The sequence below is a fragment of the Rana temporaria genome, chromosome 6 (genome assembly GCF_905171775.1).
Source record: "Rana temporaria chromosome 6, aRanTem1.1, whole genome shotgun sequence".
Classification (NCBI taxonomy): domain Eukaryota; kingdom Metazoa; phylum Chordata; class Amphibia; order Anura; family Ranidae; genus Rana; species Rana temporaria.
The window spans coordinates 5,149,241-5,175,947 of NC_053494.1; the positions used below are offsets into that span (position 1 = coordinate 5,149,241).

At 44.7% G+C, this 26,707-nt stretch overlaps 2 protein-coding genes across 3 annotated transcripts; both read right to left on the bottom strand.

The window, feature by feature from the left end:
• Positions 1–1,192: 1,192 nt before the first annotated feature.
• Positions 1,193–17,871, bottom strand: LOC120942941. Of its 2 annotated transcripts, none has more exons than XM_040355917.1 (9): positions 17,735–17,871; positions 16,087–16,122; positions 14,644–14,706; positions 11,959–12,247; positions 10,580–10,771; positions 8,385–8,419; positions 5,228–5,257; positions 3,247–3,291; positions 1,193–1,664 (listed from the first exon to the last, which is right to left on the bottom strand). In XM_040355917.1, exons 2-9 carry the CDS (start codon positions 16,102–16,104, stop codon positions 1,650–1,652), a joined length of 687 nt encoding a protein of 228 aa, XP_040211851.1. In that variant the 5' UTR covers positions 16,105–16,122; positions 17,735–17,871; the 3' UTR covers positions 1,193–1,649. The 2 variants fall into 2 exon arrangements, with proteins under 2 accessions (XP_040211851.1, XP_040211852.1); XM_040355918.1 differs by having other exon boundaries at positions 17,710–17,871.
• A 1,033-nt stretch (positions 17,872–18,904) lies between these two features.
• Positions 18,905–19,846, bottom strand: LOC120942849 (olfactory receptor 1361-like). Its single transcript, XM_040355774.1, has one exon. The coding sequence runs from the start codon at positions 19,844–19,846 to the stop codon at positions 18,905–18,907; it is 942 nt and encodes a 313-aa protein (XP_040211708.1).
• Positions 19,847–26,707: the final 6,861 nt, after the last annotated feature.

Genomic DNA, 26,707 nt, shown 5'->3' on the forward strand with positions numbered 1-26,707 from the left:
TTAAAATTTCAACGTGGGAACGACGGCCATACTTTAGACAGCAATACGTTTGCTGACTAAAGTTAAGGCACCAACAACGACGTCTAACTTTGCGACGGGAAACTAGACTAGCGGCGACGTAGCGAACGCGAAAAACCGTTGTGGATCGCCGTAACTCCTAATTTGCATACCCGACGCTGGTTTACGACGCAAACTCCCCCCAGCGGCGGCCGCGGTACTGCATCCTAAGATCCGACAGTGTAAAACAATTACACCTGTCGGATCTTAGGGAAATCTATGCGTAACTGGTTCTATGAATCAGTCGCATAGATACTCTGAGAGATACGACGGCGTATCTGAGATACTCCCTCGTATCTCCACTGTGAATCTGGCCCCCTATGCCCCTAGTGGTCATAGGATGATTTTAGACATAAGAAGGTCTGAGTCTGTGACACTTCCTACATTAAATTGTTTCATTTGTTTTAAGATTTTGCCTTTACCTATCTTTGAAGCACAAGGGCCCCTGAGACTGAGAATCCAGGTTGTGGATATTTAAACTTCTCTATGTAAGTGATTTTGTTGTAAATTTCAATAAGAATGTTACCTTTAAAAAAAAAATATGTATTTTGTTATAAATTCGTCTCTTACAGGATGTAAAAATCTTGAATATTAGAAGGTAGAGTGAGAAAAGAAAAAATAATAATAATACATGAAACATGGACACACAGCTCAGCAATCAGAGAATCACAAGGGGGAACTTGTAGCCACCTGATGAGAACAAATGCAAGTTCCCTCTGGTGCAGCGGCAGCTGGTGGGTCGGCCGGTCAGCGGGGACACAGTGTGGACCAGGACACCTCCTCTCCAGAGGACAGGGCACAGTGCTCCGTTCGGGCCGTGCGTTCCACAAAGCTGCTCACGTCACTTCCGGTTTATCTCTGGCACAGGGAAAACCAGAAGTGACATTGTAACTTAGATAGAAATCACCGCCCATGTCCTAGAGTGGTGCCAATGTCAATCAAAGCACCCGGCCGTAGTGATACATACTACGGGCACCGGGCGGAAGTTGTCCGGCGTGATGGACTGCGCCACCAGGCAGGTCAAACGCCTGCAAATGAAGTGCCTCTTCTGCAATCTCATGATTGCATATACATGGCGCTTCCCAAACGCACTGTGTCTGACACGCGAAAACAGTGCACTTAAGGACCTTTTTTCGCACCTGTTCACCCCCCTATGGACGGGCTGCCACTGCTCTGGTGCCTCATTTTACCCCAACAAATCATGGTGTCATTGACACCCAGTGGCAGTTCTTGATTTACCATTGGGCTCTGTAGGCCTCTATTGCCTAATCACTGGCTGCATTTTTGTTTCATCCTCAGTAGAGATAGAGCCATGTAAGCAAATTTACACATTATCCCAATATATTAAGCAAAGTCATGAATAGATCCATGGAATGGTCCAGATGGGGGTTGGGGTAACTGCTTTGGGCTCCAGTGGTTGTTGCTGTAACAGTAACCCAGCAAGGTTGATTGGACGTTGATCTCTGGCTCTTTTTTTCCCACCACCATCATATAAGTTACCAGCAGGAAGGACTGGACAGAATTGTTGATGATTGCCACAGATTGCTTTCTCTCTGACAGCAGCTGATGACGGGATTGGAGATGTATGCATTCTACACAAGCAATGGCTAAAATGACAAATAATCATGTTTCAGCTTCTAGATATGAAATGTAGATTTTATATAGACATACAGATGTTAGACACAATTCAATATAAACACGCAGGGAATGGCCAAGCCTCAATGCCATCTGAGTGTTGATTAAATATCATTTTTTCATTTTTATAGTCTCACTTAGTGAAAGGTCCAATTATTTGTTTTGATTGACATTTGCTTTGGGACTATGTTTTCTACCCCCGCGTGGTAAATCTTTTCTGTTGCTGTATTTGCTGACCAAATAAACACGGGCAGGGAGCAATTAATCTTAAACACAGCTGGATTACCTCTCTGAAAACTCTCCAGTTAAAGCCGGCCTCCCACAATGTATACTCACACGCAGTATATCTACCGTATTTGCCGGCGTATAAGACGACCCCCTAATTTCCCAGCTAAAATTTAGGTTTTGGGATATACTCGCCGTAAAAGATGACCCCCTTCATACTAGTCATGCCTCGCCTCCCTGTGCCATTACATGCCTCACTGTTCCATTACATGCCAGACTGTGCCATTACATGCCAGACTGTGCCACCATTACATGCCAGACTGTGCCACTACATGCCTCACTGTGCCATTACATGCCAGACTGTGCCACCATTACATGCCAGACTGTGCCACCATTACATGCCAGACTGTGCCACTATTACACGCCAGACTGTGCCATTACATGCCATACTGTGCCACCATTACATGCAAGACTGTGCCACTACATGCCTCACTGTGCCATTACATCCCAGACTGTGCCACCATTACATGCCAGACTGTGCCACTACATGCCTCACTGTGCCATTACATGCCAGACTCACTGTGCCCCATTACATGCCTCACTGTACCAATACATGCCAGACTCACTGTGCCCCATTACATGCCTCACTGTACCAATACATGCCAGACTCACTGTGCCCCATTACATGCCTCACTGTCTCACTGCATGTCTTGACGATCCCTTACCTTATCCTAAGCCATGCAGTATATGTCAGACCGCGGCCGTTCATTTTTTCAAAAGCCGTGCCTCCTCCTTCTGCTGTTCCGTGATAGGCGGAACACTCAGCTTCTCAGGAGACACTGTGTTCAGTGTTCACCTATCACGGAGGCCCTCTCGTCCTCGGTCTCGGACGAGAGGGCCTCTGTGATAAGCGGAACACTGAACACACAGTGTCTCCTGGGAAGCTGAGTGTTCCGCCTATCACGGAACAGCAGAAGAAAGAGGCGCGGCTTTTGAAAAATGGACGCATGTTAGGTTACCGGCATATAAGATGACCCCCGACTTTTAAGAAGAATTTCAGGGGTTAAAAAGTCGTCTTATACACCGGAAAATACGGTACCTATCGATATCTATCTATTTCTATATCTATATATACAGTAGATCTATAGATACATGTAGTACATACTACACGTAACATTTTTAGAATAGTTTGTATAAATATTACTATTATTAGATCATTTTTATAGAGGTATTTCAATTTTGCCACATTAAACTCATCACATGTCTAAAATAATTAAAAGGATTGCAGATTAATTTTAGTCAGTGATATTAATGATATTAAAAACTTACAGCATCCAATCCTTCCCTGGAACTCTGGTGAGGACGGAGCCTGACCTACAGTGTAAAAGGAAGAGTGCTTATTAACAGGACAAACCTTTCAATGGCGCTTTCTGTTGTCCATAAATATATTTAGATGTGCAGAACATGTATGTTGATGGCCAAAACACCATCACAGATAAAAGGTCTGCTACCATGTCCAGTCATACGGTGTATCCACCCCATTTCAGCTTCAAGTCAGTTTTCCTGTCTGCATACAGGCCTCTTTCGTCATTGCGATTGTTTGGCTACAGAAGATCTATTGGTCTACCCAAAGCGGTGTTCAAGAGTCACAATTACACCCTTCTAAGAGCACACACTGCCCCCACACACCAACGTTCCTTCAGCCATTCTTTGCCATGACAATCAGACATCTAACTAATTCTAAAGCCTCGTACACACGACCATTTTTCGGGTTGTAAAAAAATACGTTTTTCAGGCTCTCGAAAAAACAACGTTTTTTTCAACTTCATCATTAAAATGGCCTTGCCTACACACGATCGTAAAAAAAAATGCTTTAGCAAAGCGCGGTGACGTACAACACGTACGATGGCACTATAAAGGGGAAGTTCTATTTGGATGATGCCACCCTTGGGGCTGCTTTATCTGATTTTGTGTTAGTAAAAGACGATTTGCGCTTTTCTGTCTGTTACAGCGTGATGAATGTGCTTACTCCATTATGAACGGTAGTTTTACCAGAACGAGCGCTCCCGTCTCATAACTTGCTTCTGAGCACGTCGTTAAAGCCCACATACGACCATTTTTTACAACCCGAAAAACTACATAGTTTAAAACGTCTTGAAAAAATAGAGCATGTTCGAATTTTTTTTTGCCCATTTTTCAGAACCCGAAAAATGCTCTGAAGCCCACACACCATCGTTTTAAATGACATTTTTAAAAAATGACGTTTTTTACAACCCCGAAAAATGATCGTACACATGACCATTTTTCTCGGCAGGAAAAAAAAACAAAGTTTTTCACAACGTGATTCCTCTCCAGCCTGACTTGCAGACACACGTTCATGCAGAAAAACGTCCGACCAAAGCGCAGTGGTATACAACACGTACAACGGGACTATAAAGGGGAAGTTCCTTTGAAATGGCGCCACCCTTTGGGCTGAATACTTGATTCTGAGCATGTGATTTTTTTTTTCCCCTCATAAAAGCATACGCACGACCGTTTTTCGCGATGAGAAAAAGACTGACGGGAAACACGACAACTTACGTGTGGTGAACCCATGTAAGTTGTTATCAATTAAATAATGAATTATTTTCTGATATATTTCCACCCTCAAAAAATAGCCATTGTTAATGATCCTTCTCTCTTCCTACCCTCAAATAAAGGTCTTTTGTTACAAGTCAAGAATATATGGTTCTGAAGAAGCAGGAATGTGAAACGCGTCAACCATTAGACATTGAGAGTATCCAAGAATGTTAAACCTTATTATGATACATTTACTGATTTTATGTAATTCATTTTTAAACCTTTTGTTAAAATAAATAATACCGAGAAATATTTAGTGTACAAATTCCTCTTTGGTACCGTGATAGTCCATCATGACTGTTAGTTTTTTTCTAAACTTTATATAGGATGACGTACCCCCATAGCCTAATATTCCACTTTACAGTATATATATATATAAAATTGTCTGTTTTGTTTCAAACAAACGTCCATACACGTCCTAACATTAGCATCACTTACATATTTGGAAGTATAATTGTAATTAAAGATATTTCAGATATACTCTATAAAAAGAATACGCTATCCTAACATGGCATGTTAACACTGGACAGGTTTTCTTGTTATATGCAGTTTGTAAATATACATCGTTTTGGGGGGGGGGAGCTAGTAATGGCAGTTTTTTCTTATGCCACATGCCAGTTCTCCTACAACCGGCATGTGGCCGGATGATATAAATATGACAAAAGCAATACATATATTCGGGGAAACTCACAGTGTCGCTGAGCCAGTGTACCATAGAGCTCTAAAAAGAGGAAGAGAGAGGTCATGAGAATTCATGTCAAGGAAACCACAGCATAAAACCACTATATACTGTATGGGCTAGATTCAGCAAGAATTTACGTCGGCGTATCTATTCATAGTGGGGCAGATTCAGGTAGATCAGCGGATCTTTAGATCCGCTGGATCTAAGTTTTTTACGTTCCGCCGATGCAATTTAGCGAGGCTAGTGCATGATTCACCAAGCACTTACCTCGCAAACTGCACCGTTGGATCGTAACTCCCCCCGGCGGAATGCAAATTCCGCGGCTAGGGGGAGTGTACAATTTAAATCAGGCGCGTTCCCGCGCCGATTTAACTGCGCATGCGCCGCCGCGAAAAAGTCCAGTGCGCATGCTCCAAATGACGTCGCTAGGACGTCATTGTTTGCGGCGGGTACGTCGATTGCGGCCATCGGGATTCCTGATCGCGTTACGCAAACGACGTAAAAAATTTAAAACTCGGCGCGGGAACGTCGGCCATACTTAACATTAGCTACCCCTCATATAGCAGGAGTAGCTATCCGCCGGAAAAACCCGAACGCAAACGACGTAGAAAACGAGCGACGGGCGGGCGTACGAACGTGAATCGGCGGTTTTCCTCATTTGCATATGCGACGGGTAAAAAATAGCGACGACACCTAGCGGCCGGCGGGAGTTTACAGCCTAAGATTCGACTGGTGTAAGTCACTTACACCAGTCGGAACTAAGGGAGATCTATGCGGAACTGATTCTTATGAATCAGTCGCATAGCTCCGACCGTCGGATCTCACAGATCCGACCGTCGGCTCTCACAGATACGACGGCGGATCAGGAGATCCGCCGTCGTATCTATTGCTGAATCTGGCCCACTCTGTGTAAATTCTAAGCTGTGCTGGCGTATCTTCTTTCTGTATTCAGAAAGCAAGATACGACGAAATTTGGCTAAGATCCGACTGGCGTAAGTCTCTTACGCCGTAGTATCCTAGTTGCATATTTACGCTGGCCGCTAGGTGGCGCTTCCGTCGATTTCAGCATGGAATATGCAATTGAGCTGGATACGCCGATTCAGAAACGTATGTGCGCCCGGCGGATTTTTTTACGTCGTTTGCGTAAGGCTTTTTCCAGCGTAACATTACTCCTGCTATATGAGGCATAGCCAATGTTAAGTATGGACGTCGGGATAGCGTTGAATTTTACGTTGTTTACGTCGTTTGTGTAAGTCGTTCGCGAATAGGGCTTTGCGTAAATTATGTTCACGTCGAAAGCATTGACTATTTGCAACGTGATTAGGAGCATGCGCACTGGGATACGTTCACGGACGGCGCATGCGCCGTTCGTTAAAGACGTCATTTACGTGGGGTCATGTTTTATTTACATAAAACACGCCCACCTCTTCTCAATTTGAATTCGGAGCGCTTACGCCGACAGATTTTTGCTACGCCGCCGTAACTTAGGGCGCAGGTTCTTTGTGAATCCAGCCCCAGCCTCACTAAGTTACGTAGCGTATCTGAGATACGCTACGCCCGCACAAACTTACGGCGGGCTATATGAATCTAGCCCTATGTGTGCGCAATTTTAAAGCGTGACTTATGGTATCTATTGACTCGGCGTAACATTATCTTTTACATTATACAAGAAAATCGGACTGCCTTTAGAGCCGGTTCACACTGGGGCGACTCATTCTATGCAATGTAACAGTTCTAATAGAAGCGACGCAAGTCGCTCCGACTTAGAAAAAGGTTCCTGTACGACTTCGGGGGCGGCTCGGGACGACCTGCATTGACTTCTATACAGAAGTCGTTTTGCAGGTCGCCTCTGAAGTCGTCTTTTAGGACGACTTGCAGAGTCGCCCCCAAAGTCATGCCGCGGCTGTGTGAACCGGCTTACTGTTTTGTTTTTTTAATTCATGAAAACATGCACAAATACCGTGTGGCATAAAAAGTTGGGTGCTAAAAAGAAAGCATATACAGAATAAAGTTTGGGGGTTCTGAGTAATTTTTTAGCAAAAAAAAATGATTTTTATATGTAGGAGAGAAGTGCCAGAATAGGCCCGGGCTGGAAGTGATTAACCACTTAACGCCCGCCGCATGTACATATATGTCTACAGAATGGCACGTACAGGCAGATGGGCGTACATGTATGTCCCTACCTTTCCGCGGGTCGGGGGTCCGATCAGGAGCCCCCCCGGTACATGCGACGGTCAAGAATTGGCTGGGAGCGATCCGGGATGAGGGGGCGGCTATTCGTTTCTAGCCGCCCCCTCGCGATCGCTCCTCGGAGCTGAAGAACGGGGAGAGCCGTGTGTAAACACGGCTTCCCCGTGCTTCACTGTGGCAGCTGCATCGATCGTGTGATCCCTTTTATAGGGGGACACAATCGATGACGTCAGACCTACAGCCACACCCCCCTAAAGTTGTAAACACACACTAGGTGAAACATAACTCCTTCAGTGCCGCCTGTGGTAACTCCCAAACTGCAACTGTCATTTTCACAATAAACAATGCAATTTAAATGAATTTTTTGCTGGGAAAATGACAATGGTCCCAAAAATGTGTCAAAATTGTCCGAAGTGTCCGCCATAATGTCGCAGTCACGAAAAAAAACGCTGATCGCCACCATTAGGAGTAAAAAAATAATAATTAATAAAAATGCAATAAAACTATCCCCTATTTTGTAAACGCTATACATTTTGTGCAAACCAACCGATAAACGCTTATTGCGATTTTTTTTCCAAAAATATGTAGAAGAATACGTATCGGCCTAAACTGAGGAAAATGTATTTTTTTATATATATTATTGGGGGATATTTATTATAGAAAAAAGTAAAAAATATAGAATTTTTTTCAAAACTGTCGCTCTATTTTTGTTTATAGCGCAAAAAATAAAAACCGCAGAGGTGATCAAATACCACCAAAAAAAAGCTCTATTTGTGGGGGAAAAAATACGTTAATTTTGTTTGGGAGCCACGTCACACGACCGCGCAATTGTCAGTTAAAGCGACGCAGTGCCGAATCGCAAAACCTGGCCTGGGCCTTTAGCTGCATTTTGGTCCGGGGCTGGAAGTGATTAAACATCTGTCCTTTTATTTCATCTTTGACTAATACATGTATTTTTCATGGCTTACTTACTTACCAGATAATCACAGTACTGGATTCGGTTCATGGATTCTGAAAAAAATTAAAATAAATAAATAAAAAAGTAAAACAGCAATAAATTTAGGCTGGGATTGAAATTTAAATGGTTCTGTGTTTATTGTGGTCAGCAGAACTCAGGTCCATTCCTACTGCGGAGGAACCGCCATGCTCAAAATGCACAGAGAATCTGAAAAGATCTGTCAGGCCTTGTACACACGACCGGTTTCCTTGGCAGAATCCATCAAGAAACTTGGTGGGAGATTTTTTTTGCCGAGGAAACCGGTCGTGTTCTCTTTTTCCTCGACGGTAATGGAGAAAATTGGCTTTTCGAGTTCCTCGATGTGTTTCGCCCGCCGAGTTCCTCGGTCGTGTGTACGAGGCCTAAGAGGTGCTATGTGGTTGGTTAAATTTGGTGCCAAGTCCCCACCCCTGCTCCAGCCCTGTTAGAACACTGTCCCTCCTGCTGAGACTGAACCCTCCTCCATCGTATGCCCTGCTCCTTGCCGTAGGCCCCCATATGACATTCCTGGCCATAGACCATTGTAGCCCCAAGGAAGGAATATCCACATAAAAAGTAGTTTTGCTGCACTTTACTGGTGGAAGTCAGGAAATGGTATTACAGTCACATCACATACATTCCAGAGTCACTTAACATTACACAGTCAATCGCATTTAGTGGACGGTCCGCAGTAGGCACAAGTGAAAGCACGTGCTGTATCTCAAAAGCCTTCTCCCTTACAGTCTCTCCTTTGTCCAGGGTCGTTAGTGCTCTCTGCAGCCACCTCCTTGCTGGGTACATCTCTCCTGGGAACCCTCCACGGAAGCAACCTCACACAGGGATCTCCATCCTGGCCTAAAAGCCTTGTGCAATCTTCCCTAGCCCCCACCTTAATAAGGGGCAGAAATATTACAGCACAGGTCCACCTCATTCGGCCTCCTGCCTTGTCCAGGATCTATGTGGGATGGTTACGTCTGTACTGGAGTGGGGTGCCCCATGACCCAACCTGGCCAAAACTGGGCAATGACTCACCCATGGCATCACTGCAGGAGGTCATTAGCTAAAAGGGCCTAGCACCTGATGATCTTACCTACTGTAACCAGATACTATTCTGGCAAAGAGTCACCTAGTGACAAAGCGTCTAACTGCACCTGTCCCCAGACCATCATAGAGGGAATGGTTCCATCCTATGTGGGCTCCATACAAGCATGATGAGACATGAGATATGGAAGTTTGAGGACTTGAGGTGAGAAGATGCTACACATTCTGGGGACAGTTCTGGGAAATATCTGGTCACATTGTGAATCTCTGCACATTTAATTTATTTAGAGATCACAGTACTCTACAAAATAGGGGATAGTTTTATGTCATTTTTATTAATATTTTTTTTTTACTAGTAATGGCAGTGATCAGTGTTTTTTTATCATGACTGCGACATTATGGTGGACACATCGGACACTTTTGGCGCTATTTTGGAACCATTTACAATTATACAGCGATCAGTGCTATAAAAATGCACTGTTACTGTGTAAATGTGACTGGCAGTGAAGGGGTTAACCTGTAGGGGGAACTGAAGGGGTTACGTGTGACCTAGGGATGTGTTCTAACTGTAGGGGGGATGGTCTACGTGTGACACGACACTGAGGGAGGGGCAGGGAGCTGTGATCAGTGTCCTGTCACTAAGCAGAATGGGAAAATGCTTGTTTACATTAGGTTTTCTCCGTTCTTTCTCTCCGTGAGATGATCGCAGGACTCTCGGCGGATATCAAGTCCGCAGGACCCGCGGTCACAGCTCGCGGTGGGCATGCGCGCTCACAATCCCGGCCTTAACAGTGACATCTGCCCAGTCGTGCCATTCTGCCAACGTATATAGTCGTGCAGCGGTCGGCAAGGGGTTAAAGGTTCACTTTAAACACAGTCTTTTTATACTGTGGCTCCTTACCATCTTGTCCTACTGTCCTCCCCCTCCCCCCTGGACATTGCAAGTATTGTGCATTTTCACACAGTAAGGCCTAAAGCCAGCTGTAGATGGATTGGAATTCGGTTGGTTCAGCAGGTACCGGACAAATTTCAATTCATCTTTGGGCAAGCTGGTTGTACAGAAGCCGATCTCTTCTGTGTCAGTATAAGTATGCTGAGGACAACCAATCACCATTGATATTTCCAACTCCTAATCAGTACAGCAGGTCATTTACCATCAGACATAAGATCTCCGATCAGTTGGAGTTTGTTGTTAAGTCCTTGTTGATGCTTTTTGTCTTCGCTACTGACGAGTATCAAATCTCGGGCATATTTGGGGATATCTGGCTGGGTGTCCAGAATACAATACTTCTCCTCATAGCCACTTTTCTCCAGGTCATCAATCACAACAATGACATTCTTCCTACCTGCAGAGTTACAGTAGAGAAAAACAACGCTTCAGTTGGGTTGAAAAAGACAGTGAAATAAAACTAAATACTATTCAAAAAGTAGGTTAACTTTGGGTACCCGCTCTGGCTTGTGCAGCTTCCTGTATGGCTGGTGGATGACAACCAGGGTGCAGGCTGGGTTAAAAGTCCACCTAGGCTACCGTCAGAGTCACAGAATGAAAATGATGTCCTGTAAGCCGCACATCGAGCAACCCATTGCATCAAAGAGTTGTCAGCAGCCTCGTGACTAAGGCCCAGGTGTGGGACGGAACGTGTTGGTGGTGTAGTCAAGACGGAGATGGACTCAGGCTGTTGACATCGCTTTGATGCATGGGGTTTCTTGGTGTGTGGCTTACGGTGCATCATTTTCATTCAAAAAGTACGTTTAGCAGTTTTCCCAGTGTTGACACCATTACTGCAGCAATCCTCTGGCAGCCAACATTCAGGTACACATGGTGTGCAATGTTCTGGTACTCAGAAACGTAAAGCATAGCATGTGGCGGCCAAGCTCTGTGACGTCACCTTTTGATCATTCGATGTCGGTTCTTCCTATCATTGTGAAGCAGAATAATTCACCAAGCGTTGGATTGTTCACCCACTAATAGGGAACGTGAGCTGGGTTTAGGCCACCCCCTATTCGTGCGTCCAGCCCCTTTCAGGATGCCGGGCGCCTGAATTACAGCGGTGGGGGTGGTTTATGGAAGCCCCTGATTAGAGTCAGAGTCTCGAATGGGCTTAAAAGTAGAGTGGTCTCATGGCACAGAGCATTGCATCATGATCCCACCCAAGTGTTACAACAGCAAATGAATATTCACTGTTGTAACACTGATCCTCAATCCAGGCATTCAGAAGCAGGTGAGACCTGTTTTCCAATTGGCCGAAAAGAGAAGTGTTCCAATTGCCGCCAAGAAAAAGGGAGGAACCGGAAGCTGCAGCTATGCCCATGGAGAGCAGGGAAAGGGAAAGCCGTTGCCACTGAGCAAGGGAAGCCACCAGTAAAGCCTGCCCACCATAGACGGGTTAAGTACTCCAGACCCGACCGCCTGGGGAGATGGAACTATTTGCCCCCCCCAAATAAAATGACCACCGGGCGCCTCTGGTTACAATCACCTTAGTTTGGGTTTTTATCTACATTCCAAAGACTAGGAAGGTAGCTCTACATTTACCTTTACACAAGGACATGTGTTTGATCTCTTCATCATAAAGGGAGTCTGTCACATTGGTGACGTTAACCCGTCCTCGATTCTTCGTGTGATATAAGATGGCAAAATCACACTTCTCAACATCTTGTCTGAATTTCAACCTATTATTATAATTATTTGATATGGTTGAGGCGAAAGTTGTCTCTACAGAACCTCTAAACAACGGGGATTCTAGGCCCTGTGTGATCCACTTGTAATCTTCAGGGGAAGAGCAAGAGAAGATCCCAACGACTCGTCTCTGAACACCCCAGATCTGTTTGAATTAAGACAAGAGATAATTCTTCTTACTAGGCTATACTGAAAATGCAACTGGAGACATTTACGTTTTTTTAAAGCCGGCCATAGATGGAGTGATTTTCTTACTTGCAACCACGGCTGGGGAGAGCCCATTTGTCGCTTGGAAAATACAGTGCTATAACAGCTGCTAGAAATAATAGCATCTAAAATCCAACATGCTGGTTGTACCCAAGTAAATCGATTGATCAACTTGGGTACATTCACCCTGCCCATACATGGTCCCCGCTGAACCGGCCGAGATTCAAATCGTCTATAGCTGGCTTAACACTTATGCTGCGTACACACGCTCGGAATTTCCGACAACAAATGTTTGATGGGAGCTTTTGGTCGGAAATTCCGACCGCGTGTAGGCCCCATCGGACATTTTCTGTCAGAATTTCCGACAACAAAAATTTGAGAGCTGGTTCTCGAATTTTCCAACGACAAAATCCGTTCTCGTAAATTCCGAGCGCGTGTAGACAATTCCGACGAACACAAAATTTCACGCATGCTCTGAACCAAGTATGAGGCGGAAGCGCGCGGTCTGGTAAAACTAGCGTCTGTAATGGAGATAGCACATTCATCACGCTGTAACGGACTGAAAAGCACGAAGCTGAAAAACGCGAATCGTCTCTCCACCTAACTTCTACTAACACGAGATTAGCAGAAGGAGCTCAAAGGGTGGCGCACTTGCTATGGAACTTCCGTTTTATTGCACCGTCGTATGTGTTGTATGTCACCGCGTTCTTGACGTTCGCAATTTCCGACAACATTTGTGTGACCGTGTGTATGCAAGACAAGTTTGAGCCAACATTCCGTCGGAAATGTATCCACGGTTTTGTTGTCGGAATGTCTGATCGTGTGTACGCGGCATAAGACTCACGTTTAGAGCTTCCACGTGTTCAGGGATTTTAGGTTGACCTCAGATACAGGAACAAATCAAGTTAAAATGACCCTTCCCTACTGTTAAGAAAGAATTGCCAGAGACCAGCAGTAGACAAAATCTGCCTGCTCCTCGTCTGACATTTCATAAATAGCTAAGGGGCGGAGTCACCCAATGACATCAGTGGGTGACCCTGGCCCTTGTAATGTCCCCAACCGGGACATGCTGGGTCGATGACCTCACATGGGGACGGGGTCACCCGCTGGCGTCATCGGGTGACTCCTCCCCTTAGCTATTTTAGAAATGTCAGATAGAGGAGCAGGCAGTCGGTGGGAGTGTTCAAAGAGGCCAGAGTTTTATTTTTTATTTTTTCAGGTCCGGTGGTGGGGGCAGGCATCGTTACTTCGGAAGACATCAAGTATTTTTTAATCAAGGAATATTTTAAAACTAGTTTTGTGTCTTTGTTCACTTTTTGGGTGAATGGGTAGGAGAACTATGTACCCCATACTCATTCACATGGGGGGGGGGCTGGGATCTAGAGGCCCCCTTGTTAAAGGAGGCTTCCAGATTCCGATAAGCCCTCGCCCACAGACCCCCACAACCATCGCCAAGGATTGTACGGAAGAGGCCCTTTTCACCATCAACATGGGGACAAGGTGCTTTGGGGTGGGGGGCAGGCATGTTGCCTGGTAAGGTTCAGGAGGGGGAGGTGCTCACTCCCCCCCTTTCCTGGTCTGTCAAACTGCATGCTCGGATAAGGGTCTGGAATGGATTCTAGGGGGACCCCCACGCCATTTTATTTTTACATTTTGGTGTGGGGTTCCCCTTAGAATCCAAATCAGTCCAAAGGGCCAGGTATGGATTGGGGGGGGACCCCACACAGTTTTTCTATTGCCAGCATTCTTTTGTTTACATTTCAGCTCTTAGTGGGGAAGCCCGCTGACAAGTCATCGGTTGTTAGGGATGTGGCAGCTGGCTTCCCGGCCCGCTCCTTAACAGACAGCTATTCTTCACACAGAATTCAAATTAGTCGATCATTTTTCAACCGATCCGAATCATTCGGAACATTTGGAATTTATTTGAAAATTAATAAACAAAGCAAAATGTAACAAATTCCCGAAATGAAAAAATGAAACATAATTAGTAACATAATAAATCTATGGAAAATGAAACAAAACAAATTGTTCCGCATGTCTATTGGTGATAACCAGGGATTTCCTCTCACTTCCTGTTTTGGCTATGGGACAAGAAGTGAAGAGAAATCTCCTCAATGGGACACAGAAGTCAACAAAAACTGACAGGGGTTATAACCCTCCCTTATTCAAAGTTTTGCCTTTAGTTCTACTCTTGAGCAGCATGGACGTTTTAACTCCACCAGCAGAAATGTAGCATCCAGTTTGTATTTCTTTGGGGTAAATTGGTTTTCTATACCTACAGCTGAAACATCGATATGATGTTTTCCTGTCTTTAGATTTTACATTTGTACTTACCCGAGAACAGACAAATTTTATTGTGAAACCCAAAACAGCAAATAGTAAAAGAGCTGGAAACACCTGAGAAGAGAGAAAGAATGATAAGAAGATCATTGTGATCCTACACACCGTCTGTACAGGTAACATTTCCATTGTGTTGTCACAGTTCTAAGGCAGATGATGCTTTTTTTTTTCATTCAACCCAAAAAATAATCTGATCCCCCATCAACATAAAAAACCCAACAGGCTGGTTGCACACAAGGCAATGAATAGATGGATTGAAATTCTGCCGATCCCTGCTGAACTGGCTGATTTTCAATCCATCTATAGCCAACTCAAAGTGGTTCTAAGGGCAGAAGTTTTTTTTATCTTAACCACTTTCTTACTGGGCACTTATATCCCCGTCATGCCCAGACCAACTCTCACACTGATGAGGCGGCACTGATAGGCACATGAGTAAGCACTGATAAGGCGACACTGATGGGTGGAACTGATAGGCACTGATAGGTGGCACTGATAGGTGACACAGAGAGGTGGAACTGATAGGTGGCACTGATGGGCACTGATAGGCACTGGTAAGCGGCACTGATAGGCACTGGTAAGGGGCACCGATAGGCGGCACTGACGATGAGGCACTGATTGGCAGCTCTGGTGGGCACTGATAGGTGGCACTGGGGTACACTGGTGGGCCCTGATGGCACTGATTTGCAGTACGGACCTTTGTCCCTCTAGCAGCAGCTGCGGCTTCTTTTTTCCTTCATGCTGATAGCATGAAGGAAAAAAATGATAACTGGCATTTGATTTCTGTGATCAGCTGTTATTGCCTGACAGCTGATCACGTGGTAAAGGGCCTGCTGTGATTGGCCCTTTACACGATCTATGATCAGCTGAGTCTCCCCAACTCGGCTATTGCAGAGCGCGCCACCTGGGAGAACGGGAGGATGTCTATGGATGACCTCCCGGCAATTTAAGTCCATGCTGTAGCCGTCTTTCTGCTATAGCGTGGGTGGCAAGTAGTTAATGCATGCTATAAAACCTTCTGTGTGCAGCAGCCCCCCTCATCCAACTAATACTTACCTGAGCCCCATCTCGATCCAGCGATGTTGCATGAGAACCTCAGCTGCCTGAGAATCTCCTTCCTGGTTGCCTGAGACACAGCTGTCAATCACAGTCAGTGAGCCAATGAGGCAAGAGAGGAGCAGGGCCGAGCCACAGCTCCGTGTCTGAATGGACACACAGAGCAGTGACTTGGCTTGGGTGCCCCCATAGCAAGCTGCTTGCTGTAGGGACACTCGGCAGGAGTGAGGGACCAGGAGTTCTGGCGAGGATCTCTGAGAAGAGGAGGATCTGGGCTGCTCTGTGCAAACCAATTACACAGGGCAGGTAAGTATAACATGTTTGTTATTTTTAAACAAAAAAAAACTTTAAGAGTGTCTCCTTTAAAAAGTAAAATTGTCTTACCAGGAAGAGAAAATACATGATGGAATGTGTCTTGTGCTACAAAACAAAAGGAACACATTGAACATTTACTATAATAATGACAGTACAAATAATAAAAGTAGAATTCTTAATTTTTTTTTTACTTTATTATTTATTTTATTTAAGTTTTTTACCTTTAATGGATCAACTTTATTGTTATTACAAGGGATGAACATGGGCCAGAGCATGGGCCATGACAGGTCCCCTTTATGGAGAGATCTGGGGTCTATGAGACCTTAGATCTCTCCTCTGGCTTCTAAAGCATCTAATCAAACTGAGATTGATTTGATTGGATGCTTTCACCAGCCGGTAATGTCTTCTTTACAAGAGACCGAAACCTGGACGCAATGGAATCCTTGTTGCTTCCGGTTTCTGATGTCATACAGTGGGGGAAACAATGTCAGTTCCTCTCACTGTGTCCTGGGAAGCACGTGCCTTTCTGGGATCTCTGATCAAACGGCACAGCCTGGTAAAGGTGGTGGCAGTGGCGGGAATGACAATGGTCTCAAAATGGTGTCAAAAGTGTCCGATGAGTCCGCCATAATGTTGCAGTCATGATAAAAATTGCAGATCGCCGCCATTGCTAGTAAAAAATGTATTATTATTAAAAAGGCCATAAAACTATCCCCTATTTTGTAGACGCTATGGGCTAGATTCAGGTACACTTACGACGGGCGTATCAGTAGAAAGTCCGAATCCGCGCCGTCGTATCTTTAAGCGTATGCTCAAATTGAGATACGCTTAAATGTTGCTAAGATACGACCGGCATAAGTCTCCTACGCCGTCGATCTTAGGGTGCATATTTACGCTGGCCGCTAGGTGACGCTTCCGTTGATTTCCGTGTATAATATGCAAATGAGCTAGATACGCCGATTCAGAAACGTACGTGCGCCCGGCGGATTTTTTTTTACGTCGTTTACGTTAGGCTTTTTACGGCGTAAAGTTCCCCCTGCTATATGAGGCATAGCCAATGTTAAGTATGGACATCGAGACAGCGTCGAATTTTACGTCGTTTACGTAGTTTGCGTAAGTCGTTTGCGAATAGGGCTTTGCGTAAATTACGTTCACGTCGAAAGCATTGACTATTTGCAACGTGATTAGGAGCATGCGCACTGGGATACGTTCACGGACGGCGCATGCACCGTTCGTTAGAAACGTCATTTACGTGGGGTCATGTTTTATTTACATAAAACACGCCCACCTCTTCACAATTTGAATTAGGCGTGCTTACGCCGGCACATTTACGCTACGCCGCCGTAACTTAGGACGCAGGTTCTTTCTGAGTACAGAACCTGCCTCACTAAGTTACGGCGGCGTAGCATATCTGAGATACGCTACGCCCGCACAAAGTTACGGCGGGCTTTCTGAATCTAGCCCTATAACTTTTGCGCAAACCAATCAATATCAAAAATATGTAGAAGAATACGTATCGGCCTAAACTGAGGAAAAAAAATGCTTTTGTTATATTTTTTGGGGATATTTATTATAGCAAAAAGGAAAAAAAGTCTGACACCTCATTACTGATACAATGTTCTTCAGCAGTGACACAATGTGCATCCCCAGCAACTCTCTAGTAATTTGTGGCATTATCCTAGAAAGATGTACCCCATAAAGTCACACAATGTCCTACCCGTCCGCCGATCGAATCAGGATAAACCCATTAGTAGTACACAGAGTAGCGTCAAAGTGTCAGTTTGTACCGTGTCTTCTCTTTCTGGGGTTTGTCTTCACGTCTGAGAACAGGAAATAAGTGAAAATGAAAGTAGAGATACAAATGCGTGTCAGATAACAAAGAATGCAAGGTCACATACTGGAGCTCTGCCAGCAGGAGGGTGGGGAGGGGAGTAGAGTCCATCTACAAAGTCATATAATACTAGAAACATACCATCCGCCTGAAGGAACCAAATATTTGAAGATACGTCGGAGAAGAATATTTATTTAATTTAATCTCCATTATTTTTCTAAACAAATAGATACTTTTTTTTTATTTCTCTTTTTCTTTTTTTTTCCTTCCCCTCCCTCCCCCTCCTCTTCTCTTCTTTTTCTTTCTTTTCCTTCTCTTTTTCTTTTTGTTCCTCCTCCCTCCCCTTTCCTTCTTTTCTCTTTTTTCTTTTCCTTCCCCTCTCTTCTTCCCTCTAACAATTGTGGTGATACCTCACATGTGTGGTTTGAGCACCATTTTCATATGCAGGGTGCTGCTCACGTATGCGCTCCCTTCTGCAGCGGAGGCGATCGGGGACCTGTGAGTGGCTGGGTATGGATATGAGTGAGGGCAAGATGGCCCCCACCCGTCTCCATACCATATCAGGGCGGAGACGTTGGTGCGGCGGAGGCGATCGGGGACCTGTCAGTGGCTGGGTATGGATATGAGTGAGGGCAAGATGGCCCCTACCCGTCTCCATACCATAGCAGGGCGGAAGCAATGTCAAAATGTCACTTCGGTCCATACGTCTTAAAGGGGAGTTTTAAAATCAATAAAATTAAGTTAAGTAAATAAGAAAAAAATATTTTTTAAAGCTCCCGTCCCGACGAGCTCACGCGCAGAAGTGAGCGCATACGTGAGCAGCACCCTGCATATGAAAATGGTGCTCAAACCACACATGTGAGGTATCACCACAATTGTTAGAGCGAGAGCAATAATTCTAGCCCTAGACCACCTCTGTAACTCAAAACATGCAACCTGTAGAATTGTTTAAAATGTCGCCTATGGAGATTTTTTAGGGTAAAAGTTTGTTGCCATTCAGCTTTCGGGGTGTGTCCCCTTCTTCAAGGTCCAAGCAGGGGACCTTGACGTTTTCCATCAATTACAAGGTGATGGCATGGAGCTCAGTCTGGATATAGTTTTCTGAAGAGCTCTTTTTAGGTCACTGTTTCTCAAGCTGTATATAATCGGGTTTAGAAGAGGGGTGACAACTGTATAAAATACAGAGATCAATCTGCCTGCCAGAAAATTTGTAGTTTTAAATTGAAAATAGTTGAAAAGACCAGTCCCGTAAAAGATGAAGACCACCGTGAGGTGGGAGCTGCAGGTGGAGTAAGCTTTCCATCGTCCATCATTCAGTTTAATTTTTAGGATAGTTTTGAATATGTAAACATATGAAAGGAAAGTAATGACAAAGCTAGTGACTCCAATGTCTAATGATTCAAAATACAAAAGTAAATAATTGAGGTAAGTGTCAGAAGATGAGAGTTGAAGAAGCTGATATAATTCACAGAACAAGCCTGGGATGGTGGTGGGGTCCGGGAAGGACAATCTTAGTGCACAAAATATGTGCACCAAACAACAGACAAATCTGAAGAGCCAGGAAAAGAACGCTATCTGAACACACAAGCGAATGTTTATCATGGTTGTATAACGCAAAGGATGGCAGATGGCAACATAGCGGTCATAAGACATCATGTCAAGTATAAAGAACTCAGTGCTGCCAAACCAGGTGAAGAAGAAGACTTGGGTGATACAAGTTGGGTATGAAATCAGCCCGTTTCCCGTAAAGATGTCAAAAGACAAATGAGATGTGGAAATGGAGGAATTGAAGATGTCTAAAACTGAGAGGTTTCCCAAAGAAAAGTACATGGGGGTGTGCAGGTGGGAGTCTGAGACCACCAGGAAGATGATGAGAAGATTCCCAACCAGTGTGGCCACATAGATGAGGAGGATCAGCAGGAATACCGGGATCTGAGAATCTGTGAGGTCTGACAGGCCGAGCAAAATGAATTCAGACTGAGAAGTTTGATTTCCCATCATAACCAAATAATTCACTAAGAGAGGGAGAGATAATGTGAGGGTTCAGGGAGGTATTATACTGGAGAAGACACCATTCACTAGACTGTAAATGAACATTCCCACCAATCGAGTGCCAGCAAACTAGAGCCCTGCCTTCCTGGCTCAATAATTAGCAGAAAGTCCAAAAATGGGGCTGCAGCTTATAAAGAGTGTATGTCCTTTCAAAAATAGCAATACATACTGGTGACAGATCAAACAATAAACCCTTCATTGGGCCAACAATCAAATCCACTATAACAATCAAAAACAGTCAATATGTTTGTTTCAATCCATTCAATAATTAAGGCAGGAGAAACAACCCAATGATGAGAAGAAAGCAGAGAGTAAAAGCTGTAAAATTCCCAACTTCATTGCAAAAATTCCTCCAGTGATTGTATATACTGAATAAATCTGCAAGAAAATAAAAAAACATAAAGTATCAGAAATAAATCATCCAAATACATCAAATTCATGATTCAAACCAAATGGATATCAGGGATTTAATTTGTAGATCCATTAGACCTCTTTTCTCAATAAAACATGATCTGGTAATCTTTGTTGTAGTGGGCTTTTAGATACAACAAAATATACTGTATATACTGGCCCGGATTCAAGAAGCAATTGCGCCTGCGTAACCATAGGTTACACAGCGCAATTGCTTACTTGCCCCGGCGTTACAAATGCTCCTGATTCGGGAACATCGTAACGCCGACTGCAGCCTAAAATCTGCATGGCATAAGGCTCTTATGCCACACATATCTTAGGCTGCATTCTTGCGATGACCGCTAGGGGGCGCTCCGATTGTGCTCAGTGTATAGTATGCAAATTGCATACTAACACCGATTCACAATGTTGCGCGAGCCCTGCGTATGCAATTTACGTCATTTCCGTACGGCGTGTTTAGCGTAAGGCTGCCCCTTCTAATAGCAGGGGCAGCCAATGCTAAAGTATACCCGAAATTCCCGCGTCGCGATGTTCAATTTTTACGTAATTTGCGTAAGTGACTGGCTGGACGCCATTCACGTTCACTTTGAAGCAAATGACGTCCTTGCGACGTCATTTGCCGCAATGCACGTCGGGAAAGTTTCCCGACGGAGCATGCGCTCTACGCTCGGCGCGGGAGCGCGCCTAATTTAAATGATTCCTGCCCCCTACGGGATCATTTACATTAGGCGCCCTTACGCAGGGCAAATTTACACAGCGCACACGCAATTTACGGAGCTACTGCTCCGTGAATCGCGGGTAGCGCAGTAAATTTGCGGGGGCGCAGGGCAAAAACGTTGCCCTGCGCCTCCGCAAGAAAGGGGCAAATCTACCTGAATCCGGGCCACTGTATTTATAGAAACATGAATTTTAAACTTCTGCACAGAACTGAAAAAAATATATATATAATAAAAATTACTCTATACAGGTGCATCTCAAAAGTTAGTTTATTTCAGTAATTCAATTTAAAAAGTGAAACTCATATTTTATATAGATGTTTTATACACAGAGTGATATATTTCAAGCATTTCTTTTAATTTTGATGATTATGATTCTAAGCAAGGCTGTAGAAGAAAGTATCGACACCTAAAAACCCATGAGACTTCTAATGCCATGTACACACGATCGGTTCATCCCATGAAAACGGACCAATGGATTTTTTCATCAGGTATCCGATGAAGCTGACTTTCATCAGTCGCGCCTACACACCATCAGTTAAAAAAGCGATCGTGTCAGAACGCGGTGACGTAAAACACGACGACGTGCTGAGAAAAATGAAGTTCAATGCTTCCGAGCATGCGTCGACTTTATTCGGAGCATGCGTGGATTTTTAACCGATGGACTAGGAGTAGGTTACGTTCACGCCGTAGGCAGTGATCCGGCGTATCTTAGGCAGTTGTTGCGACATGATTGTGAGCATGCGCACTGAGAAGCGCCCACGGGACGGCGCATGCGCAGTTTGTGATACGTATCTGTCTGGCGCTCGGCCCATCATTTGCATGGGGTCACGCCTCATTAGCATGGCTCACGCCCACTTCCACTTACGCTGACTTACGCCTGAGAAACTCAGCGCAGATTTGGAATGAAGTGCTTTGTGAATTCAGTGCTTGCCTCTCTGCGCTGCGTCGGCGTAGCGTAAAGGAGATACGCTACGGCGGCATAAATATGCGCCAGTGTCTGCGAATCCGGGCCTACGTGTCTTATCACACTTTCCTGGTATGTTCTCCTCTCACATTAGTTTGGGACGTTGAAAAAGAATATCCAAAAATCTGATGACTCCCATCTTTATTTCTAAGAAAAGAGGCCCTGTAATGATGATCTGTTCTGGAGTTAAATTTTTACTATACAAGTCATGAAAATAATCACACCCAACTTTACACTGAGGCCTCGTACACACGATAGGTTAAACAGAGGACAACGGTCTGATGGACCGTTTTCATCGGTCAAAACCGATCGTGTGTGGGCCCCATAGGTTATTTAACCATCGGTTAAAAAAAAAAGACAACTTGCTTTAAATTTGACCATTTAAAATCCATGCATGCTCAGAATCAAGTCGACACATGCTTGGAAGCATTGAACTTCATTTTTTCCCAGCACGTCGTTGTGTTTTACGTCACCGCGTTCTGACACGATCGGATTTTTAACCGATGGTGTGTAGGTGCGACGGACCATCAGTCAACTGATTGTGTGTACGCGGCATGACACCCCCCTGATAATTGCTGCTATTCCCTCTTATCATTGTACAGGTGAGACAATTCTGCATTCATTTCTTAAGAAGTTCACAGAATTCACAAACTCCAATTCACGGACTTTGTACACAGCTACTGAACCCAACATATTAGAATCATTTATGGGGGGATTTATATAACACAATGATTCTCGTCTCTGTATTGTTCATTGCTGTGTCTTTACCAGTACTTCGCCTCTAGTACCTGAACGATGTTCAGTGATTATCAATTTATTTACCAATAAATAAGTCAATGAATAAATTAATACATTTTTATTCATTTTATTTTGTTATTTTTTTTACTTTTGTTGTCAGCTTCTTCATTATTCAATATCAGTAATCAGAGACTGATATGACTCCTTTATGGCGCATAACTTTACGCCGGACGTATGACTTTACGCGCACTGCGTCGGACGGATGTACGTTCGTGAATCGGCGTATCTCCCTCATTTGCATAGGTTAATAGAAAATCAATGGGAGCACCAAATACGTCCAGCGTAAATATGCGCCCACTCTACCCCGTCGTAGGCAAGTTACGATGGCGCATATTTGCACTTACGCGGCGTATCTCGAGATACGTCAGCACAAGTGCTTTGTGAATCCGGGCCATTGTAACCACTCACCTGTATATTTAGAATCCCTTATTAATCATTTATGGGGTCTCTGCACAGACACACAGGGGATGGATAGGAGGCATTTTCAGCATTACGACATTGTATAATTGTCAGGAATGATTGATCACTTTGTAGAACAATATTTCATGTATAAAACAGATACACCTTCCTGTTCTAGACAGATAAAATGTATCCTGTAGGTGTCAGATCTTGTGTTGGTCGGGTTCCTTCAGCCAGTTCTATAGAGGAGATCGAAGTGTCAGGTAGAGAGGACACACAGGTTCTCCCCCATCATGTACCATCTCACCGTATATAAAAGCATTCAGAATCTCCCTGAGATCTCCAGACAAATCCCTCCTGTGTCTCATTACACTACTGAGATCTCACTGGGGCCTCCAGACACAAGACGATCCAAAAATATCTTTGTGTTCCTTTGTTTTCTTTTAGAAAGGTCCTTTTTATTTGCTGTTATTGATAACTGAATATTGTAAAATTTACTTGACTGGGCATGGACAGTAGCAAATGAGGGTTTGCATACATCTTCATTTTGAATAAATCTTCTCTACCACTGTCATGAGAGAAGTATGGAGGAAGTGTTTAGCAAGGTCAGGGCTCTGTACAGGGCACTTGAGTTCCTACACCAAACTGGTCAAACCATTTATTTTACGGTGCTGACTTTACACACAGGGGCACAGTCGTGCTGGAACATAAAAAGGCCCTGCCCATACTTTTGCTGGAGGAGTACAGTTACCTAAAATGTAATAATGTAGTAGACAGGGTTGCTAACAAATTTAGCTTGCTAGGTGGTAACTAGCCTGGCTGATTGATAGGGGATTCACTGGCTTTTTCCTAACTCTGGATTTGATGCACATCTCTCTTTTGTCACTAGGTGGCATTGTTGCCTGTGTCATTAGAATGACAAGGACATAGTGAATTTAGACTAGGAATGGATGGGTTGTTTCAGCCAATTGGGGTTTCTTTAGTCCCTTGGCCTGCTGGGAGCGCCTGTTTATTTGGGAGACTGCTGTTTTGGTGGATGTGTGTCACAAGGCTCTGGGTTGCTAGGCCAGGAGCCTGAACCCTATCCTGGGAGGAACTGGCTGCTAGGCTGTCTGGGGCCTATCCAGGTTAGAGAGAAGCAACGCAGAGTAGAGGCTTTTGGCCAGAAGCCCAACCAAGTTGCAGAGGTTCCACCAGATGGGGAACCGAATTGTTGCCAGCAGTGAGGGAGAAGCAGTTGCCATATGGGATGAACACTCCTGTTACCAGAGGCAAGTGAGGATCACGGTCAGAGATAAAGGAGACACAGTTGCCATTAATGGACATCCAATCTGTTTATCAGAGGTCATTTATGGAAGTCTGAAGAAGTACCAGAGCAGCCTTATTCACTAGCTAGGGATGGTGAACAAGTGGGAAAGATTCAGGAGAGTGCCAAGCAGGGCTGATCCTAGGCAGGTGCGTGGGGTGCAGTGCACCCCGGAACCACAGAGGTGGGGGCACTGAAGCGCCAGAGTGCACCCCTCCTCCTCCTCCTCCTCTCCTTGTCCGTGTCCAGAGGCTGCTCTCTCCTCCGGTCACTGCTACTCCTATTGTTTTCCTGCCCAAGCCTGTCCCCCCTCCCCCTCCTGCCCGAGGGCCCCATGCCACTCATGCCTCAGTAAAACCAGGGACAGTATGTAAAAATCTGTGTTTTTTTTTACATCTGTCCCTGAAATGTATCTTACCGAAATCCTTTTGGTCTAAAAATCCCAAGATTATAGCTGCCCCACCTCTCCAGTACCCTTTCAGTGTGTGTATGTATATTGTGTATACTCTGTATGCATACTGTATGGGTATACTGTGTAGCCCCATAATCTCCTATTGCCTGGGGTAGGGGTGCAACGGATCGTCACCAATCCGTGATCCGAACGGGTCACCCCTGTTCGGATCGGCACACCACGCGTTCCGCAGAGCGCTCCAGAGCCTCGGCCGTACAAAAGTCCCCGGCTTCGGCCTAGCTCCAGAGCGGCGGCCATCTTGCTCCACCCCAACCAATCACAGATCGGCTGTGATTGGTTGGATGGGATGTCTCGTCTTTGCACCTGATTGGCCCGCGTGATGAGCGCCCTCTCTGATTGGAAGGCTACCCGGATTGGCTGGCTGTCTTGGTGGCGCTCTGGGAATCAGGATGAACGTGTGGAGCTTGAGGGGGAGCAGTGAGCGCCGCTATGAAGGACGGGGACTCACAGTGTTCTTTACTAGTGTGGGGGCAATGTTGGACTTCTCTGGAACAGTGATGGTGATGACGAGTGGGGGACAATGGTGGACATTGCAGTGCAAGTACAGTGAGTTGGATGTTGGACTGGCTATTATATTACAGTGATTACTAGTGGGGGCAATGTTAAACTGGCTATTATTACAGTGTTTACTACTGTGGGGGCAATGTTGGACTGGAACAGTGATGGTGATGACGAGTGGGGGACAATGGTGGACATTACAGTGACGAGTGGGGGGGCAATGGTGGACATTACCATATAGAGCCATTGGCCCAGCTAAAGCCCAGACTTGAATCCAACTTTTTTTCATAAATAATTTTTATTTTTTTGCTGATCCGAAAATGATCCGATCCGTGACTCCTGATCCGAGGATCGATCCGATCTGTGAGTTTTTTGATCCGTTGCACCCCTAGCCTGGGGGCCCAATGAGTTGTCAGTCCGCCCCTGCTTCATATATATACATGCACACATGGCATGGACATCACAAATTGATAGATATACACATGTCAGCTTGGCAGCATATGACAAAAGAGAATATTCCCCCTGGGTGGGACTTTACAAGCCAAACACAGTGTTGGTAAAAAATATGATCTTTAATGGGACAATACATACATAATGGCACTTGATAAAAGCACACAATGCACACCTAGGTGCATATAAAAGCAACAAATGTACAAAATACAAAAACAATGCCACCAAAAACAATACATGTGCCAAGGATGGCGAAAAAAGAGCAAAACGAAAAACCACTCCTAGTGGGTGATGTGAGTATGCCCGACGCGTTTCTTGTTAACAAACCGTCATCAGGGGCCACGGGAGCAGAATAGTGCAAGTAGTAGTTCAAACCACGTGATGGACTGGGTGTGGATCACCTTTAATTCGTTTAAATTCAATCCAAAAGTTATATGGGGGTGGAGTAGCGTCCAAGCATTTCTCATTGCCAACGTGGTGGAAAATAGAAGGGCCCAGGACCTGCCGGTATTTAGCCAGTCGAATAGCGTCCTGCCCAGTTCCAAGAACTCGTCCTTGATCCAATTCCCCTTTAAGGTCTAAATAGATCTAAAACACTCAGGTCCAGGGGTGAACTGTGGCGTTATCCCAGCAGAGTAGTAGCCTGCTACTTGGCAGCATATGACAATAAAAAATGTTGGTAAAATTGTATATATTTATATATATATACACATGTCATCTTGACAGCACATCGCAATATAATATAAAAATTGTATGGACATGATTGATTGAAGATAGTAAATCTGAATTG